At 40.0% G+C, this 22,196-nt stretch overlaps 1 protein-coding gene across 4 annotated transcripts in view; it reads left to right on the top strand.

Annotated features, from left to right (window-relative positions):
• AFF2 (AF4/FMR2 family member 2) overlaps window positions 1-22,196 on the top strand; it is a 349,249-nt gene that overhangs the window by 289,362 nt on the left and 37,691 nt on the right. For 3 of the 4 annotated variants that reach the window (XM_042807366.1, XM_042807364.1, XM_042807367.1), the window contains 3 exons: window positions 15,632-15,794; window positions 16,325-17,344; window positions 19,465-19,589. In XM_042807366.1, coding sequence (XP_042663300.1) covers window positions 15,632-15,794; window positions 16,325-17,344; window positions 19,465-19,589 — 1,308 coding nt within the window. The remainder of the gene's footprint in view (window positions 1-15,631; window positions 15,795-16,324; window positions 17,345-19,464; window positions 19,590-22,196) is intronic. The other variant, XM_042807365.1, reaches the window with a different exon arrangement.

Raw genomic sequence — 22,196 nt, 5'->3', positions numbered from 1 at the left:
GTTCCTGAAGTGTTATTGGACTGTTGAGTGCTCTCAGTTTCCTTCACCTTCTCCTTCACTTTTTTCCCTTTCCTTTTTTCCTTTTTCTTTTACTTCTCCTTTTCCAATGTGTAGCTAATTGGTCCTACATCTGTAAGGAAATACCCACTTCTGCTTTGCCTGGATGAAGCAGGATGCCTCCATTCATCACTGAAGACAGACACTGTGAATAGGATACCAGTTTGTCCCTCACTACCACCTCAACTCCCTTCACAAATCTGTAGGCTTATCCTATGTAAATATGGTCTTTCCCAGTGTTGCCAGACAGTTTCTAATATAGTAAAAGCCTCAGCACTACAGCCCACTGAAATCCCAAGCCTTCTTTGTTGTAGGCCTGTTTTTCCTGAAGTTCAGGACAGTGGTTGCCTTTCTTTAATTATTGGTTTGTTGGATGGGATTATTTCCTTTTCCCAAGTCTTAAACTGACTTTCAGGTGGCACTAAGGTCTTATGGTGTAATTTGGCAGGGATTAATTCAAAGAATAAGTCATCTAACTTTGGTTGCTGTAAATTTTGAAAAATCATATTGCAGATGTTGAATTATATCTGAATCTTCTATCTGCTTGTCGTGGTTTGAGTCTGGTTGGCAGCCAACCACCACACAGCCACTCTGTCTCCCTTCTCTTCCAGCAATAAGAAGGGACAGAGAGCCAGGCTTGGGGTTCGAGATAGGACAGGAATGGGGAAAAATCACCCTTTATGGTCACAAGCAAAAGGCAGACTTGCTAGGGGAAGAAAAAAAGAACATACATTTATTACAGACACTAACAACACATAGCAGAGTAGGACAGTGAGAAGCATTGCCACATCTTGAGAACACCTTCCCCCCACCCCTCCCTTCTTCCCGGGCTCAGTTCTGCTCCCGATATCTCTACCTCCTCCCCCAGTGGCACAGGGGCAGGGAATGCAGGGTGCAGTCAGTGCTGCCATTTCTTCCAACTTTGGTGGAGGGAGCTTCTGGAACTTCTTCCCCCTGCTCCATTGTGGTCCTCCTCTCACAGGAAACAGTCCTCCACAAACTTTCTCTGACATGAGTCCCTCCCACGGGCCACAGCGTTCCCCACACTGCTCCGTCATGGGTCACCAACTTTCTCCGACTGGATTCCCTCCCATGGCTGCAGCCCTTCCCGAGCTGCCCCGGTGTGGGACACCCCCGCATGCAGCAATCCTCCCAGTGCTGAATTACAGCAGTGGGTCTACCTTTTCCCACAAGACCCCGACCTTCTTCGGGCACGGCACCTTGATCAACTGGGCGGAAACCACAGGCCATAAATCAGTGTCTGCTTCACTGTAGATTTTCATGGGGGGCAGGGGGGCCGCCCTGCCGTCTCACCACAGGATACAGGGGGGTCTCTGCTCCAGCACATCTCCCCCTTCCTTTCTTCCTCCGTTCCTCCACTGACCTTGGTGTTCATGCAGCTGCAGCAACTCCTCCTCAGAAGTCCCACTGCCCATCACCACGTCCCTTCTTAAATACGTTATCGCAGAGGCGCAGCTGATTGGCTCGGTTTTCGAGCAGAGGTGGAGCTGACTTGGAGCTGGGGGAGCTTTGAGAAGCTTCTCACAGGGGGCTGCCCCTATAGCCCCCTCCCCTGACACCAAAAAAACCCCATCACTCAACCCAGGACACTGCTCAAGGAGTTTTTGTGCCTGTTGACTTCTGCAAAGCGTTGTCTGATAGATTGTCCCATCAGCTCACTGTATTCTCAGAAGTACTTGAACTGTGGCAGTTTTAGTTGCACTGCAATCAGTGTCAAGGGAAAAAAAAAAAAAAAAAAAAAAAAAAAGTACCTTTCAGTTTAACACTGAGACTGCAACAACCTACCCTGAATGTTTCCTTCCTTTGGGCTGCCTGGCTGCTGCTCTCCGAATACACACTCCATCCCCAGATGCTTTGATAACATCTCTGCTCATAAGTACTAGCAATGCATCAACAAATAAAAGTGCAAAGTAAATAATCACTGTCAGCAGAAATATATAGTCAAGACAGCACGTTTGGAAATATGCAGAGGTGAGAGTCTGTGATCCCTTGAAGAGCCAGGACCCACATACACACTGCCATATGGCTGCAGGCACCTATGGGATCCAATAAGAAGACTGTCAGCAGTTTTTCATTTGCACTCACATAGCAGGATGCAAGGTGCATGCATCTCTTCATGTCTTCCATGTAAAACATCTGAAGACAATGGGTGAGGCATTAGCAAGATAAATACGTGGCCAAGCCCCAAAGAGGGAAGACAGATTGGTGCTAGGAAAAAAAATAAATTATATTTTATGCTTAACAGTCTACCACAGGAAACTGGTTGAGAGGGGGAATGAGGCTAAATATGAGGAGCAGTTCCTTCTTTTCTCACAAGGTTTTCCTTGTCTGAATCTCATCAAGCCAAAAAGAGCCTTTCTAAGGCTTCGTGTCCCCACTAGATAATTATTTTATTCTTGTTTTCTTTTGTTCCTACTTCTGCCATCGATAGCAGCCTGAGGGAAGAGGGGTGGGCAAATACGTTGCTTCTGCAAAAATCATTGTAGGAAGAATAGCCAGAACATAAATGATACTGTTTTGGCTTCAAAAGGGTAAGCAGGTGTCTTAGGAGTCCCAAAAGAGCAATGTGCAAGCTTGTACAAACAACCTCCGAATCACGCCTGTTTGTTATTCACACAAACAGAGTTGAAACCATCAGAATTCCTTAGTTCCCAGAATTCAGATGGTGCACAATGGCCCATAATGAACAGCACCTGTGCTTACCTCAATTACTACACAGAGCCGAACAACAGCAAGAAGGGCTTTCAAGAATATTTTTTCAATAATAGATTTAGTTATGTCTTTCATAATTGGATTCAAAAGCTCAAAATTTCATTTTGCAACTTGTTCATGAAATTTGTATGAAAAAGTCTGGCATTTATTCAAAAGAAATACTCTATGAACAAGAAATTGCAAAACAGCCAACTGCTGGTAACTAAGCAGCCAAATTATAGTCCAAACACTTGGCAAATACACCGTCTTTTTTATTATTTCAGTAATTGAATTTCTGTTAAAGCGTGGAGCATAATTTAACATCAGGAATTTATTTATAATACAATAGTGTTTCAGTAATAAATGCATTATTATTGTCACTTTTAATGGAGTCTTATGTATTCCCTCAGAGACTATGTGGCAGACTCTAAGACAACCACTGCATCAGTGTTGTTTGTCGACAATTGAATTAATTGGAGACAGGGTCATTAACTCGACCTGAATACCTCTGATTGCTTCTGTAAATAAGGTTAGAGAGCAAATGGCTAATCTTTGTTGTCATTATAGATTCTTTTTACATTTTCACACTGCCTTGTGTATTAAGATCATTTTGCTAAGCAGCTTTTCAGGCTGTCGGCGTGTTTACAGTATTGTCTTGCATGGCATACAACCGTAATTGTATCAGACTTGCATTTCATTTCCCATATCTATATAAAACATGATACTAGAGAGAGACCTATTCTGAATTGCAGCACATAAAAACCATTGGACCAACAAATTAATAAACCAAAATGAATAAGCTGTAGCATTAAAAAATAATCAAATCACAAAACAAAAGTTGATTTTGTTTGCTTTTGTTTGAAAATTCCAACCTGCAAGACTTGCCAGGGATAATATAGTGAGTCCATTACTCATTTGGGAACATGACCCGCAAGGCCAGCTCTGTGTATACCAGCCTGTGAGTTAAATGGTATCCGGACTTTTGGCATGGATTTTCTTGGAAAACGAACAGCAGGCTGTCATTTAAGCACAGATAGAACATAGATATTTTTCAAGGAGAGATCCAAAAAAAGGTTGTGAGCATGCTGTTCCATTTCTCAACAAACTTAATAAAGAATGTAGCCTGAGAGGCCTAGGAAGGCATGCGTCAGGAACAAGAGACACCCTACACTTGAGAATGAGGTCACGTTCACATTGAACTCAGGGATACCAGCTTGTCATCGCTCCCATATTCCACCGTATACTTAAAAAAATACATTGCTTTCTCAGAAACAGTCTTGTAAGTAGAAGAAAACAGCTGGCAGTGTCTTATAATATGCCTGGTATTTGCGTATATTTCTTTCATTCTAAATTTATATTCTAGATGGGCTTGAACCCAAACCCCAGATATGCAGTGTGAGTTATCCAAACTCTGCAGCCAAGTGTGGGATCCTGAGTCCATCTGTAACCTAGATGATATGTGATGTTTTATGAATTCAGATTCAAAAATAACAGCCTCTCCACTTCAAAACTAGCAAGTACAGCTTTCAGCTTCAAAACTTTGCCCATGTCAAACTCCCATTGACAGTCTGTTGGTGCAGGAATCCAGCCTGACTTGAGCGTGGTGGGAGGAACATACTGCCACACTATGTTTTCTCTCAGCAGCCTCTGCACAACTCACTTATAAGAACATTTAGGGATGTTGTTTCATTTAAAAAGCAAAGGAGGAAACAAAGCATTGAATAGATGCTAAATTGTTCCAGAGTTTTGAAGGCATCATCTGAACTTACAGACCGGCTCTGTAGATTTTGCTCTGCAAAAAGAGAGAGAGATCAGCCAAGCAGTGTTACTACTGAGCAGAATCCAGCTTAGTACTGATCTGAAATTCAGAGTGAGCCTTTTAGGTCTGGGCCATAGTGTCTCTGTCTCTCCCTGTGCATTTGCAAGGGATGCAAGCACTGGTGGTGGTGTGCACCTTGGAGACCTACTACAGAAGCAGTTGAACAGCCTTTTTGAACATTTGTGTTCCCTTCTACTGTAGGGTCTGGCTTCTGAGCTCTGTCCTTTGTTAATTTAGCTGTTTTGTCCATTATAGCCCAAATACTACAGGCACAATTAGAGAGGGTGATCAGTTTTTTTAATTCTAATGCAGAAGATAAGTGAATATTTCTCTATTTCCTTGCTAGTAGAGTGACATCTCACTACTGATTTTTGTCATTAATGAGTAAGAGAGCTTCAGGTCTCATGTAAGCCTCAACCACCATGCCACACTGGAGCATTAGGAGATTGAGGCTGTCTGGGCAGAAGTGTGAAGAATGCATTTGTACCTTACTAAAGGAATGCTTATCAAGGTGAAAACATTAAAAAGTTCAAGGGAGATTGACCTTTGTCTGTTTTCCTCTGTATTCATGAGGGGTTTGAGTCTTCCTGACCTTTGCTTGTTGGCAGATCTTCAACAAATCATTGCTGATACAATAGCCCTTCATCAGTCTGAGGAAAAATGGATGGTAGTAATGTTGAAAAATCCATTTGTTGTAACTCAGGAAGTGTCCAGAATGAAAGCTTCTTAGCTGGAAGGTATTTAAGAAGAAATAATTTAGCTAATCTTAAAGTTTTAAATTATTTTGTTCATATTGAAAAAATAGACAAAATGTTGATTTTTTTCAGCACTCCACTGACAAAACCTACTTATACTCAAGATTATGGTCACTCGACTTCTCTTTTCCTGACCCACTCTTGGGGAATACAGTGTTTGTCCACCGTCCTTTCCAGGTCAGATTTTAAGTGACTGCCAGGCATCACAGTTTCTCGCAGCCGAGGTTAAGAAAGCAGGCTGTGTGACAGAGGGGATAAAGTACTGAAGGAACTCTTCAGGAAGGCTTCAGTGTTGCAGCTGTTACTTCTGGTGATTCCAGTTAGTCTTTCCCGTTTACATCAAAGCTGGCTCCGAACTTGTCCTCAGTGTGCACACAGGCAGTGCAATCCTGTTCGTGGTGTTTTGACTTGGCTCCCACAGAGCTCCATGCTGAAGGTTTTGAGCACCACCAGCTCCCTCTGGAAGACACGGCAACCCTCTTTGCCCACAAGATCCCAGCAAGTAGGTGCGGAAGCTAATAGGATCTTCCCTTTATTTTGGTGTTGAAAAAGGCTGAAAGGCAAGATTTTCAGCCAGATAAAGTTAAAGAATTAAAGATTCTCTGTTTCCTTTTGCTGTCATTCAAAATAACAAGCATAGAAAACTCTGTTTAAAATAGCTGAGCCTTTTGACTTAAAGGGTTTTCATGTTGAAGATTTAAGATGTCAGGTTTAAACATGACACTGATAGTATTAAGCAAAGTATGAGAGCAGATACTTGTAGTAACTGTCATTTTTTCTGACCGTTTATTAATGGCCTTTTGTGATTTATAGTGAATGTTGTGAAGGATCTTCGGGTCCATTTATCACTCAAAGCAGCACCTTTTTTTCCTTAATGCCTTCATATGTCATAATTAAGGGTGGATGCTGCTCTGTTCTTACCATAAGATCCTTCAAGATGATATTTAATCCTAAATAGATTTAATATCTTTTTTTTTTTTTAATCTATATAGCAGTGTATTATGTAACTGGCAAATATCAACTGCATTAAAAGAAACTCACTTTAGACAGAAATATAGTGAAGGTTTAGATTTCAATTCCAACTGGAGTTTTTCACCCCATTTTAAAGTAAGTTGTAAAGAAGACACCTATGTTTCAGAATTCAGCTCTATTAATATTTTACTAGACAGGTTTCTTCTTGTTCAAAAAACAAGTCATGTGTGCTGAAGTACATCTTTATATCCATGAAAGGCTCTGGTGGTGAGCCATAAATTCATCATGTGCCTTTAGGAATACTTCTTTAAAAACTATTTCAGAGTAATTGCCCATTATTAATAATGATGATTCCTTTTTACTATTATGGCAGTAGCAGTGAAACTAAGTGTCTTCTTGTGGTTTTCATTAGTGTCTGTGTACTTCTGTGGCTCCTGTTATCCTACAGCTTAAATCTGATGAACGTAAATATGCTTGGGAGTCTTACAATATTATCTGTATTGAAAACAGGGAAGAAGTGACAGGAATTGAATTATTTTGTCCATTAAATCCCAGAGAGACACAGGAATCAAGCCAGTTTTCTAAAGTGTTAGACCAATGCTATAACCACAGGGTTGTCTGTCTTTACAAAGGTGCAGTAGTCATCTCCACAGAGCTGGATTATTTGTGCCTTAATCATTTGAGTACATGCCTACGAGCCACGCCATGCCTCTAGCACCAATCCTGCTGTTTCATGCTCTGTACAGTGTATAATGCATGGAGATTGCTACCAGTTTGTGAGCAGCTGAATCTCATTTAGTAAAATATTACCCAATTTGTTCTGATTGTACTCAGTTTTTATATCTGCCCTTTTCTGTATTGCTTGTTTTACTCATCATGCTCCTGACAATAGCCACAGTTGGAGCAATCTTGGGCCTTTTCTAAATAGGGGTGGTTTAACAGACTGAAACAGGCTGTTTTCCCTTTTCTGACTTGCATAGACTGGTGTTGCTGGTTGATCCTATTTGCTCTGGTCTGGAAATGGTTATACTGCTGATCTGCTCCCAAGGGATTCCCCTGGAGAGAAAATCCTCAGATGGTTTCCTGAGCTGAAGTTGTGCCACTTATACGTATCTCACAGGTGTGAACAACTGCATGTCTGCTGTAAAGCTCTGGAAAATCAGGATATGCTTTTTGGCACCTCTTCAAGCTCGGAGATGTCATATACGGGGAAGTTTAAAAAATACCACTTTCTCATGTTTTCTGGCTGTTTGATTGCTTGGGATAGTAAAATTAGCTTTCCTCAGATAGCAGATGAGACTGGAAATGTTGAGGATTTGGAGGTGTTATGTGGATCCATCTGCAGCAGTGTGTTTTGGTCCCATAGCTCCCAGTTCTCTTCCCAGTGGGCTTTGCAAGCTGGGTTCTGTTTTCCACTGGAACTGAAGTAGAACTGAGTTAGAACAAGCAGGGTAGTTCATTTACAGTGCTATGTGTCCAAGTTTCTGCCATACATGAACAAGAAAAAAGCCAACACTTTGCTTTTAGAGGTTCGCTTTGGATTTTTTTTATCATGACCACAATTGGACTTTCTGCTGAAATAAATAAAATCAAAGTGCAAATAAGTGATTCATTAAAAACCATTTTATGTTAACTTAAAGTTGTAAACAGTAGAGGGGTGAATATGTACTTTTAAACTTTCACAGAAGATTCACAAAGCGTACTGAAAGATGCAGTATTCTGCATGTCCTTTGTGGAAAATAAATGCGTTTCTATATATCAACACCCATATCTAGCTTGATTCGGTGGGGCAACATTAATATAACAAAATGGTTCCATTTACATCAAATGAGGCCTTTTGGAGTCTCAGAGTAAGAGATAATACTGTTGTTCTTCCAGATGCCCGACAAACAGTAGCACATCGGGGCATAGTACAAATAACACTTTCTGACACTCAGATCCATTCACTAAAACATTGTATATCAAAAAGTCTACATACGTTGCATTCCCTGAATAATATCATGCTCACAAAATTGTTTCCAAACTCTGAGGTGAGCAGGGTGATGCATACGCAAATCATGGATACAATATTGCTTTTAATATGCAAAATCCCCTTCTCTTCCATGTCAAGTACTATAAGAGTGCTGTGAAATTGGAAGGAGAGCAATTACCATACCAATAGTTCAGAAAGTTTTTTATGTGCACCGTTAGGGATGTGCCATTAAAATTCCTCCTCTTCTGTTTGTTTTTTGTAATTTCAGAGGCAGTTGGATACATTACACCTGTTCTTTATTGCAGGTGTGATGAAGAGTCAGAACTTACTGTAGCCCAAGAATAAAACCCAGAAAAGGGACAGAATAGGACAGTAGAAACAGTACCGTGGTTAAAGTCACATTGCAGATGTATATACACAGTTGCACCTAGGATTTGTGGCTAATGTAATTCTTTATTGGAAGGCTTTGACCTTGTTACGGATTCTTGGCAGCTTTTCCCCACTCTATTCATTACTAATGCAAGCTGTCAATCACTTTAGTTCTGCTTTGACATAGATTGTGGCTCATAGGAGTTAGCTCTGTCATTCTTTTTATTTCTTTCATCTTTACTATCCTTTTTTATGGTCTTTTAAAGCTGGAAGTATAAAAGGGTTATATGTATATGAAAAAAAAATTGTTTCAGGTACTATCAACCTTGTTATAAACAGTCTTTGATTAAAACAGTTACTTTTGAACACAGTAGAATGAGAATGTGGCTTTTTACATACAACATCTTGTAAATTACTGTCCCCCTCAAAATAAATCAGAACTCCTATTTGCATTACAGTGTTCAGGATTGATACAGGCAGATCAGCTGCCACATCCTGAATAACATATTAGAGAGGTTTTCCCTTTCCATGTGTTTTGACATGAGATAGCCATCATAAGTGATGTCTTACTATGCGTGCTAATGTTAGCTGAAGTAACAATTTCCACACCTTATTTCATTTCATTGACCTGGGTGCTGATTAATATTTTAAAAGGGCTTGATGCACGTTTTCAGTTCCTGTGTCAACCCAATCTTGGAAAGTTTAGATTTGAATCCTACCAGCCTGATGATGAATAATTAAATACTAACCAATGGAAAGGCAGTGAACAAATCATTCAGAGCAATTCTTTTCTTTAAAAAGCAATCTAATGGCAGTCATATAGAATTTTGAAGATATAGATATGAACAATTCATTACAAAAAAGTGGCAGCTCCCTTTCAAATTAGAAGAGAATATTACTTACTGATAATGGTGTAAGAATAGAAGAGAAATAAAACTTCGTTATTGAACAGTTATGGTATTAAATTCTGACACTAAATATTAATCTGCTAGGTGCTGCTCTATTATTATCTGCTAGAATAATGAAGCAGCCTTTTTTGAACAACTACACAGAATTCAGTGAGCCCAGTAACTCCTAGCAATGCCCATCAGGTTCACAGTTTTTCTGTAGAAATAGACTCTGGGGGAGAGATTGTGATAGCTTCAGAAAAGCTAAAGCTGGTTTGTTCTCTGCCTCTTCTCTCAGAATGAAGTGAGTGGGAGAACAACAGTATTTCCCCAAGAACGAGTGTTACCATCTACTCTGGTAGATGCTGTAGTGTGGTTGTAGTGCACAGAAGTCTTACTCAGAGCTGGGTGCTCAGTTTTCAGTGCCCTGTGCAATTTGAGTCTTTGTTCTGATGAATTTGCATTTTAAATAGACAAGCCAGGTTAAGGATAGGCAACATAGTCTCTCTTGTACTCAGCAGGAACTGAGGCACAGACATATTTTCTTCTCAGACACAAAGCAAAATAGTCACTCTTCCAACATAGATCTTCCCCTTTCCAGATTTCTTTGGTTGAATTTTCCCTAAAAATAGGACTGTGCAGTAAAGCAACCTTTGTGGAGTGCTGCTTCTTCTGGAAGTACATTGTCAGTTGAGTCAGTTGACTCACTGGTCAGTTCCCATCTACAATTTCCCACTGCCCATCAGCACTCTGTTTTCTCTAAGTTTACATTTTGATTTCTGGGTAGAGCAATGGAACAAGTGGCCAATTCATCGTTACTCTAAAAAGGAAGGGTTGGAAATGAACAAACCTATTGTTGGAGGGCACTGTGTATTTGCCAAATTCTCTTCACAGCAGTTAACATGACTACATCTAATTGGTGAAAAGTTCAGGGAGAAAGCTAAAGATTTGTTAGGAATTTTTGTTCCTTGATGAATTTTACTGCAGTATTCTGAACTATATGACGTTTCTACATATGTATTTACAGGGTAAAAAGTTTATTATTTTTCATATTAGATGTTAATGAGTTTTAGTATTTCACATTATCTTTGTTGTAACTACCAGGTTTAATCTTGAAATAATTTATTACAAGAGTAGAGTAAATGATGTGTTGAAAATGATATAATAGTCTAGATGATGACGACAACAACAAAAAAAGTGTAGGGCCTTCAGTTCTCTAGGCAGCATAATAATCCAGACACATAATACCATGACTGCTTTAAATGGTTTTGCAATAATAACCTATGAGTTAAAAAATAGGCAAGCTGCAGGGAGACACTTAAATGTAGGCAGATCATCTGTACCAATGAACTGCAGTGAAAGAAAGATGGTTGGTGTGTGATGAGCTTGATGCAGTTCCTCACCAGGAGCCATCATCAGTCACACACCTGCAAGTCTCAGCTGCTCTGTAATTAAGCTTGAGATAAGTGCTGAAAACCACTGGCAGCTACTGGTGATACTGGTGCTTGTCTGCTCTTTCAAGACATTTCTCATCTCATACTTTGTGTCCACACTGTGCACAATCATACTGCCAAGCAGCAAGGGACAGGGGAAGTGTCGTGTGCTGCAAAAGCAGAAAAAGGGAGGTAGGTGAAAGTGCTGCAGTAGGTTTTCCTTCCAGGTTGCTGCCAGATGTGCAGGTCTCTTCTGTCTGCTGTATTGTTTGATAGCAGAGAGGAGACCAGTTTACCAGTCTGCAGGCAACTAGAGACATCATCGTGGTTCTCATAGTGTCGTTCCAGTGTCTCGCATCTCCATGGCAGAGGAGAAGCTACTTTAGAGAGGGGTAAGCAGATGGTGATCCATCTGGCCTGAGTAATGGGGGTCCTTGCTGCTGAGTCACATGTGTATTTTTCCTCCCAGATCGCACACCCGTGGTCAGGGCTCTGCGTCAGGGCAGAGCATGTCTGACTACCCTGAAGGATTCAGCTCAAGTGCTGAGCACAGGGCTTGGAAAATGGGGAGAACAAAATTAAGAGGGGGTGTGAAACTGATGTTTCCATTAATGTAGAGAGGCCTCACCCTTAGAGAATGTGACAGGCCTGCACTGAGTATGAGGATGATTGTAATACCTCTAATGTTTGCTTTGTGTGTTTGGATTGCAAGTACTTTGGCCGGAGGACTGTGTCTCATCATGTATTTACACAGATCCCAGCACAGCGGGTCACTGGGCTCAGTAGGGGCCTCAAATCTCAAGTGATAATAATGAACTGGTTTTCTTCTAAGTGTTATTTACCCAAACAATACTGTGTTCCATTGTGCAGCATTGTTTTTATTAATATTTTTTTAGTTCAAATGAAATAAAAACACTGTCCACCCAAACACTGAAGAACAATATGAGTGCTCATCTCCTGCTGAGAAATAAAAATTCAAGTGTTTCAAATACCAGTGCTTCCTGCCGCCTTTAGTCATTTTGAGGACTTCTGTCTGATGATAAAATGCTTTAAATCCATTTTAAACCTTGTCCAGGCTGGCATTCCTTGTCTGGATCTTAGCAACACAACAAAGCTTGCTTTGAAAGTCTCTTAGAGAGGCGACCCCCCCAGTTTATGTAGTTGATACTTATGCGAAGAAGCCCAATTTATTTGTATAACAGCTGCTTGAATGCACATTTTCAGAATCTAGAATCTATCCCAGCATCTTTTAAAATGTGATTTAACTTTAAAACTGAAGAAGTTTTTGGGAAGAGTGCAACCAAACTGTTCTTTTGAACTAAAAAATGCATTTTATTTAAGGAAAAAAATCCAGAAGACAACCCAGAATTTCTTCAATAAACTCATTTTATTGGAAGCAAAGATTTTTTTTTTTTCCATGAACTTGTATGTGAAAGGTCTGTATATTTTCTTCTGTTCTGCTGAACAGTATTATTAGAAGTTGATTGTGCATGTAGCTATGTGCAAGATCTCTCTATCTTTAGTATGGTGAGATGCTAGGAAAGGCATTTTGGGTCTTATCTGATTGTTTTGCAAAGCATACAAATGCTTCTACTTTAAAAATGTAGATCAGCAATGGTGCCTTCAGCATGAAACCGCCTAATGTAGCCAAGACATAATTTTATTATCCCAGATGAAAGACAAATATGACCTCATTGTGTTTTGTATGAAAAACATTATTTTGAGTCTGTCTGGTTCCTGCAAGCTTGCTGAGCTGTGTTGTTCAGTAATGTTTGGCATATGATAACTTTCTCTGAGGCTGATGTGCAGAAAGAAAGAAAATAAGACCAGGTTGGAGCTGCCATCTCTTTCCATGGTTTTATTCTTGCCCTTTGAGTTCTTTGTCAGACAGTTGCAGTCTGCTATAGTACAACTCCAGTTGTTTTGTGTAAGCGCATCTCAGCTACAGTGTCAGCTCTCTTCTAGAGTGCTAAAAGACGTAGGTTGTGTTTAAAGGCTAGAAGGGTCTGGCCTTAGCTGCTGGGACGCTGGCTTTTCCTTCTTTGATCTATTATAAGAGGTGATGTTCTTTAAATCAGTTATCTTAATGAGAGCAAACTTGCCAGCACTGACAACAGAGCATTTTCTTCAGCAGATCTGCACAGATGTGTGAACAGTCCCCGTCCCCCCCGTCCCCCCCCCCCATCCCTCTGTATGGGGGCTGCCTGGGCATAAACCACCGCAGGCAAGGAGCTTTGTCGCCGCAAGAGGCTGGTGCGGGTTCATATGCTCTGCTACAAAGGTGCATTAATTCCCTGCAGGAACTGGGCTGCAGGGAACGTGGCTGACACCCCACCAGCTCGGTGCAGCCATGGGCCCTGCTACTCTCTGCAGCGCTGACACGTGCCAGGCTTCCGTATGCCCGGCCCGGAGCTCGCAGAGAGGCTGCTGAGGGTTAAACATCTCTTCATCTTCACAGCCAGCTCTCTGCTAGGGTTGTGGGAAGTGGGGTTTTCAGCAAGGGTGAAACATTAATATTGCCAAGTTCGCTTCCATTTTGGGGAGAAAACAGAAAATAGAAGTGAAACAGATGAAGCTAACAGATTTGGGGAAAAAGTAATTTCTAAATCACAACTTCATTGTTTTGATAATTCCATAAATAACATTTTTTTCAAGGCTGATGTTCCATTTTGGTATTTAGAGCCTCCTCAGTTTGGGAATCCTTGAAGTTTTTTCTATTTTTTTCTTATTCTTTCTTCTTGGAAATGATTGAAGTGAAGTAGGAAAACTCAGGTTTCATCTACTTTTAGTGTTTCCAAACAGAAAATATAGACAAAAATTATAAGATAGTGAATTGAAAGGCAAACTCTCCTGCAAACATTCACCACTTCTCCACTGTTCTGTTTCCTTGTTTACTCTAAAAAAGAAGTGAAAAACTTATTTCCCTACAATTTATTGAGCTTCATTGAAAAGAAGGGACAAAGAAAGAAAAATAAGTATACAAATGGTGTCTAAAAATAATGGCATTTAATACAAATTGTAAGATCCATTCTTTAATGCAGCTGTGTTTAATTTTTCATACTACTTTTGGAAATGCCCATATTTTTAAAAGCATCTGTTCTTTTGATTTACCTGTAACTTCCAGTTGAAATTTTTTAAGTAGCTCTACTTGAATCAGTTGAGTGAAGAGCCTCTAGGAAAAAAAAAAAAAAAAAAAAAAGTATATACACTTAATGAGCAACAAAGTTAGTGATCTGTAGCAATTACCCAAGTGAGTAATTTTGTTTCATTAATGCACCCTAAAGCACCAAGCTGTTTTGTCAATGGGCACTGCAGGGCCATTCCAATGCTCAAAGAGACAGTTATGTTACCAACCGCAGTGTAAGGGATAGGTTTACCAACAAGGAGGGAGAGAGAAATTAGCTTAGCGTAAGAAGAAAATTAAAGACCATCTATTATTGTCACAGAAGCCAATGGTAATACTTGTAAAGACTCTAGCAGAGCAGTGTCACACATCATTTTTTTCTGGCTTTTCTAACTTCCAGTTTCTTGGTTACTGTGGGTTTTTAAGAGGGCATCTTGATGCATATAGTGCCTCAGTTTGAAAGGGGAAGAAGGGCATGTACCTGACTTACTTGAATCCTTCTCAGAGGAAAGTAGAAAAACAGATAGCTGAAACAAAGGCAAAGCTGCATTATAATTTCTAGGCATCTCTGAATCACTCAGTACGGGACACGTACATCATATGATATATTAAGGTGAAGTATTGAATATCCATAAAGGAGTGCTAGCAAATGGTGTCAATTTTCAAACATTTTGCTTTGTCAGCTTCACAAATTTAAAATCAGTCATCAAAAAGTGTCTATATAGATCAGCCAAAGAAACATAAAACCTTATGGTTATCTCCCTGACAAAAAAAGTTGAAGATGAGTTTATAAAGACTCTGACTGGCAGAATCCTGTGGTGCTAAAAACTGGGGTCATTCAACCTCTCAGTTTAGAAATAAATACTGAGGAAAAACAATGACACCCAATGACACCACTGCTAATAAATACATCTTGGAGGACAGTTGAACATGCAGAAAAAGAGATTTCACAGAGAGGCTTATTTTCAGCATGAATGCCGTTTTCTCACTGCATTATCATAAACATGAGAGAAAAAACAGCTATAAATAAAAAATTCTTGGGAAGTCCCTGGAGACTTATCAAAAATATGTAGGTTCTGTATGCGGCAGTGTAAAAGTATTCATTGAAATTAATTTTTAAAATGCCCTGTCCAATATTGGTTGCCTGATGTCCTTCCTTTGATCATAAATTATAAATGAACTGGCAAAAAATGAAGAAACCATGATTCCATTAATTAATTATTTAAGTGTGATTGTTAGTTTTCTCAATCATTGGGCTAATAAGCTCAGGCTTGTGACGCTGAATTGTTTCTCACTGGGGGTGATGATGACGGTAATGTTATTAACACCACTGTCAGTGTGTCCCATGAACCATAAACCCAACTGGCTCCATACCCGGTGGCATGACCACTGGAGCTTTCCTGTACTGCAGGAGGGGGAGTTAACACTGAGGAAAGTCAGTGTGAACAGGTTTTGCTAGGTGGCTCCCCCTAAGACCACACTTTATTAAAGACAAGCAGCATACTGACACGAGAGGACCTTCTCCCTGCAGCAGCCTGCCAGTGCCAGCTGCACACGGAACCGGCTTGGCCCATTCCAGCGGCGGCTCCGGGAGCTCCAGCGAGTCTGAGAGCAGCTCTGAGTCCGACTCCGACAGCGAAAGCAGCTCCAGTGACAGCGAGTGCAACGAGGAGTCGCGCAGTGCCACGCCGGAGGTAAAGCCGCACTCTCAGTTCCTCCCCAGTGGGAGTTCAGAGGGGGAGTCATGGAAAGAAGTGAAATCCTGCTCCTTGTTAGGAAAATGTTGGAGTTCTGTGCTGTTTGATGCTGTTGACTTTTTTCTCCCTTTACAGTTTTACGTGTATGACCCACATACTCATTCTAGCTTTTGGAAGAATCCTTCTGGCCTACATTTGAATTGCTTTAAAGAAATATTTAGATTTTTGCCAGTAGCTAGGGAAGATTTTATTGACACAGTATTCAGCTGGGACTAAGGAAAGGCAACATGACAAAACTTGTGTCTTCAGGGACCAGCTAAACTTTTTAGTTGTATTAAATTTCTCCAGGGCCACACTGTAAACCAGATAAGGAAGCCTAATTAACCATAAATACTCCATAAATACTCCCATAAAACTAAGTCACCACTAGTTGACTGAAATAAAAGGGTATGTTAAAAAAGTTCTCATTTAAAGGAAAAAGCATTGCTTCTGCCTGACATTTGTTCCTGTCATTCTTCAAACTGCAGCCTGAACCTCCCTCAACAAACAAATGGCAGCTGGATAAATGGCTAAATAAAGTGAACCCCCACAACAAGACTATCATCAGCAATCAAAATGAGCCGCACAGTGAGACCAGCTCCCAGGCCCAGAGCAACCAGCAGGCCGAAGGGCCAAACAAAGGGAAGCTCAACAGCAGCCTGCCCTCAACTGATTCCAAAGACCGGGCAATCCTTAGTCCCATCCGAGAGAAAGCCAAGCCACGGGTTGCCCAGAAAACTCCAGAGGCAAAAAGCTCCAAGCAGAAGTCACCAGCTCATAATGAGCCAACTTCACAAAGGACTACTGGGAAAAAGCAACCCAAAAAGGTAGAAAGGACTTCCAGTGTAGAAGAGTATAACTGGCCCAAACCAAATAATACCAGCAACACTCCCAAAGAAAAAGACACACAGGAACCCCCCGAGCAGCCAAAGGTTCGAACTAAAGCAGCAGTTGGGAAGACCGCTCCAAGGAAAGAACCACGAACTAGCACAGGTCTCACTTCAGAGAAGAAAAAGTACAGAGGCCCCAGCAAAATTGTTCCTAAGTCCCGGGAATTCATTGAAACAGATTCATCTACTTCTGACTCAAATACAGACCAGGAGGAAAGCTTGCAGGCTAAGGTATTGCCAGCTTGCACTGGGTCTGGCAACGGCGTCAAGGTGAAGGACTCTGGCAGTAACATCCTCAGCGTAAGTAGTTTAACTAGCAATGGCAGCAACACATCCATTGACCAGACCAGCAATGACTTGGAGGAGCAGCTCTTTTCTCCTATCCCAATCGTCCAAAATGAACTTCTGTCCCCACTGAGAGAATATGAAGAACTCAAATCTCTATGGGTGAAAATAGACCTTAGTTTACTCTCTAGGATACCTGGGCAGGAGCCTTTTGAGACCACATCTGTGAAAAGTGAACCAAGAGAGGCAAATGTGAAACACAGGCGACCATCTCGAGAGTCCCCTACCCCAGCAGCTGAAAAAACATCCACAAAATCCAAAAGGAAACACAAGGTAAGTCATTTTCATCGTTCAGAGGAAAACACTAAATTTCTATGCATCTTCAAGGTCAGGACTGTAGTCAGTGATTCCTCGCTGCACCTGCAGCAGCACTGTAAGGAGGCATCATAACACTAGGACTTTATTGTTTTTATAAAGTACTAGTGCATTTACTAGTACGTTACAAATTAACATCAGAAAATAGTAAAAAACAAACTCCAGCTGACAAAATCAATGAACAGTGTATTTTTTTTTGAGATTTGTCTTTACAAGCTTTTTCACTGTATTTGCTCGCTTACCCATTAATTTTCAGTGCTCTGTAATCTGCAGAAAGATTCCCAGTGATGAGTTCATATTACTACGGGTTAAGCCCTACTAAGAAAATTTGACTTCTGTTTGGAAGGCAGGATTTTATTGTCTGCAGAATTAAGGCATTTTCACCATCGGCTTAAACAGGCATAGCTTCATTAAAGTCAGTGGAATGGTGCTTCCTTAGGCTCCTGGTGAATTTAGTCTTTATATTGTTTTATTGTATAAACAAATGTGATTCATAGAAATATAATTTGCCTAACTAGCTGCTTTCTCTACACAGCTACCTGAAAAAGCAAATATATTTTGACTTAAGGCGTTACATTTTATCATGTGTTTTTATGTTATTTATGCCCAAGGGTATCCTATCTTGTGGGATATGACAGTGCACTTCAAACTAAATGTGTTTTCAGAAAAGAAACTGAAGTTTTATATCATAAATGAATTTTTGTAGTCAGTTTTTCCAGCTGAAATGGTTGTGCTCTGGTCTGTCTATGAGAAGACATCATGGCATGTTTTTTTTTTATACTGAAAACCTTATAAAACACTGTGAATGTGACTTCAGCTGTCTGTTCTAGTGGACTTCTTGAAATCCTGAGTTTGAGCAGTCCAATGGTACAGGAGAGTTAATATAAGACAAAGACAGAATGCCAGGCAGACACAGAGTCTGCACCCCTGCCTACATGAGTCACTGCACTGGCTCCTTCCCCATTGAATTAGGTGGAAATAATCATATGAGTAAACTCAGCAGGTTTTTATTCAATTTATATTCTAGCTGTACTCTAAAGCCAGAGATGTAAGAAAGAAGGAGAAAAGAAAGAGGAAAGGGATGTATATGCTTATGTGTATGTATAAGTACACCAGGGTATATATTAATTATACAAAAAATCTTCTTGGTGCGTAACTTAGTAGAGTGTCAGTATGATGGAGAAGGAATCTTCGCTAAAAAACGAGTATAGAATTGACAACTAAACTGATGGGTCTCAAGAAAAAAAAAAAAAAGTGTTATATAAAAGTTGGAACCTTATAATTTCATTAGCTGGGACTTTGAATCAGAAAGTAATAAATCTTGCTCTTGGATTGTACAAACATAAGCTATGCTCCAAAACAGCCCATTCAGTTGCTGTGTGATTGTTCACTGCTACCCAAGGGGGGGAAAAAAAAACAATTAGGATGACTTGAGGGTATAGCAACAGTTAAAACAGGGTAAGGAGAACCTGATCTGTGTTTCTAAATCCTGCTATTAAAAGATTTATTTTAGCCATCTACTAGTGGGCTTGAAGGCTGATATGAAGGTTCCAGTGACAGAGCAGTAATCAGCTTTGTTTGTATCATCCTAATTCAGGCACAAAAGTCATGCATCAGGGAACCTTTCAAAGCAAATTTTAAACCAGCTATCGCTGTTAATGACTACCACAGTTCAGTCCTGTAGTCTGTTAGACCTGTCAAGAATACCTATTCAGGGAAGTTTTTCCCATCAACTTCCATTAGGTCAATGAGTAAAAGCTATTTACTTGAGTAAGATTTGGTACTATCAAGTCATTCTGTCTGAATTATTACTTAAATTCCAGTGCACTATAGAAGATAAGTATAGCACAAGGCGTTTTGCTTCCTAATTATCTGGCTATGTCACTTGTTACATAACTTCATGTCATGTGTTTGGAACACATTTGGCCCTGATTTCAGGTGACTTTCACTTCTCTTAGACCAGTATTTAACTGCTGCTACTGTAAAGGAAATATACTGAGATTCCTGAGCTCCTCTTAATGGCAAGTGAAATTGTGCATAGGTGCTGGATCTTTCAAGCTCTACCTTTTTTGTTAAAGCAGACAGAAAGCCTGGATACTGTTGTTGAAAGCAAGAAGCAGCGCCTGGAGGACCCTTCAGCTTCATGCCTGCTCCCACCTTGTATCTCTCCAATACCGAATCACAGATTAACCAGCACTAAAGAGTAAGTTATTTTTATTTTTTCGCATAATGTCTTTGCTGTAGAGCCAGGTGGCCTTTACAGCCCATAAGCATAAGTGACCCGACACTGCTATCTCCATCCATCAGGAACAGGATCCACATGGTTTTGGATGAGTTTCATTCATCCTTCTGATGGACTACAGGAATTCAAAGTGCCACCACAATCCTGGTGTACTCTTCTACCCCCATACTGCATCCTTTCAATGTTCTTTCTTGCCCCCATCATCCTTAGTCTTTGTGGCCAGAGAATCTTACTAGAAGTAGGCTTTATTTGATTGCCTGGAATTTATTTTTTACATAAGAGATGGTTTTCAGTTTTATTGATCAATATAGTGACTTTGCCATTCACTTCAACAGTTCTTATTCTTTAACTGTGTATTCAGCAATGCCCGGAGTGACCATCCTAAATGTTTCAGACATATATGTCTACTGAAATACAGAGCATGTATTCAAATAGTTTGTGCCTTTCAGAGTGTCTTTGAGAGATGGCTATATACTTGAGCAAACAGGCACCACGTAAATAATGATTCTGATTAGTATAATCACAAGATTAACATTCTATAAATAACCAAAGAGTCCGATTCCCTTCTGTCATCAATTTTGTGCGTTTACAATTTTGAGATGAGGCACTTCTTTCTGCTTTGCACTAGGACAAGCAAAGAATCAAACCTACAATGTGCTTCTAAAAACAACTTGATTGTAGTAGTATTTAAATTTAGATAAAGTTCAAAAATCATTTATGAAATAGCATATGAATTTTAAAAGCCATAAAGAAGGTTGAGCATCATTTTATTTGTACTGGTGTAATTACAGAGTAACTTCAGTCCTTGAACTAATGCTTAATTTTACCACTGAGAAAATCAGTCTGGAAAAAGCAGATGAATTGAAAGTTACAATGTGATCTGTAACATGTTGCACATTTGATAAACATCATGATGGGTGTTACCTGATTGTCATTGCTAGAAATACAATGAGCAGAGATATATTGCAGAGGAAATCAATGATTATCCATCCCCAACACCTCCATAATCCATTAAAAAAATCTTTCTATTCTTGTTGCCAGCAAGCCCTAAAGATCTACCCCCAACCTGATGTTTCTTAATTTGAGCTTGTTTCCCAGGTCATTAATTTGATTCCTTGGAGCTTTCAAACCTTTGGTATTCTCTGTTAAAATATAATTGTGTCCATCAATAGTTATTTCCATATGCTAGCTTTCCCTCTGTTCTGCCTCAAGTTTTGAAACAAAATTTCCTGACTCCTTCTGCAGTGATTGAGACCTGGGTCACACAACATTTGTTATTAGTGTCTTCTGAGTTTGCTTGAAACAAATGAAATAGTGTTATAATTCAGGTCTTCAACTCCCAGAGATGTGCAAAACTAAATATAGATCTGGCTGAACTATGTGGCAACAAATTTCTGGAGAGTCCTAGTTCATTTTTAAGCAGTCAGGAGTGGTTCTGTTCTCCAGAGGGCTAAGTGAGTTTTAAGGGGAGGCAGAAGAAAGGGGAAGCTGAAACTACACTCTTCAAGGGCATGGGAGAAAATAACACTTCAGTGGCAAAAGGTTGAAAGACAGGCTTTGCCATTTGCTCCTTTATTCCCAAAGGGTTTACATTTTCTTTCAGAACTCCTAAGTCTCTAAGTAAAGACTCTGAGAAGTGATGGTGATTCAGCTACAGGTGTAATGATGATGTTCATCCATTAAGAAGGTGTTATGTCCCATGGTGGATGTTCTCATTCGTAAGGAACCTTAGGTATCCTGTTAGAACTTGATCCCTGTACCAACAAGCCAAGTTCCCCAAGGCAGATTTTAGAGACTTTCATTTGGCTTCTTTATAGATACAAGAGTGTTTTGACAGAAAAAACATGATCTCTGGGCCAAAATTTGGAGACATTCAGGAGTCTGGAGGAATCAGTGGAAGATAGGCCACACCTGTGGTTCTGCAGTTCCCACTGACTGCCCATCTATGGTTTAGACATTCAAATACATTTCTCTCATAATCTTTCCCTAAATGTATGGGCTCAATAAAGCAAGCAAAGGTGCATAATTATTTTTTAAAGGGTTACATGTCTAATATGGTCAATTGCGTGCCTGATTTCCACACATTTCTATGACTACATGTACAATTTGAGTGTAGAAATTTTAAATGGTCAGTTGTGAACTTAAAAGCCATTCACACAATCAAAGAGCCAGTTTGTAGTCATTGCATAAGCAACTAGTTGTTTCTCTGTTTCTTTCCTCATGCACTCTGGGGATCATGCCTTTTCTTAAATCTGATGTGACACTTAAAATATAATTATTCAATCTATTGCCACTGTATTTTCCCTATTTCTGATATTTCATAGAAAATTAAGGAATAGATGATACTCTGTTTTGTCCAAGTAAATAATAGTAATACCTTGAAACACCACTGTGAGGCTGGATTTTTGTAAGATCAGCTGCTCACTTTGTAGCAGAGGATTATTTATGTATTTACTTGCTTGACAGAGCAATTTTAATTGAGGCATTAATTGTATGTGCTGCTGAATACCATTTATATCTGAATACCTGGTTGGTAGACCCAGACCAGACAGAGCACTATTCACCAAC

This window comes from Tyto alba, unplaced genomic scaffold, assembly GCF_018691265.1.
Source record: "Tyto alba isolate M040663 unplaced genomic scaffold, T.alba_DEE_v4.0 Super-Scaffold_5, whole genome shotgun sequence".
Lineage (NCBI taxonomy): Eukaryota > Metazoa > Chordata > Aves > Strigiformes > Tytonidae > Tyto > Tyto alba.
The sequence above is the reverse complement of the archived record's forward strand: the minus strand, read 5'-3'. Positions and strand labels throughout refer to the sequence as shown.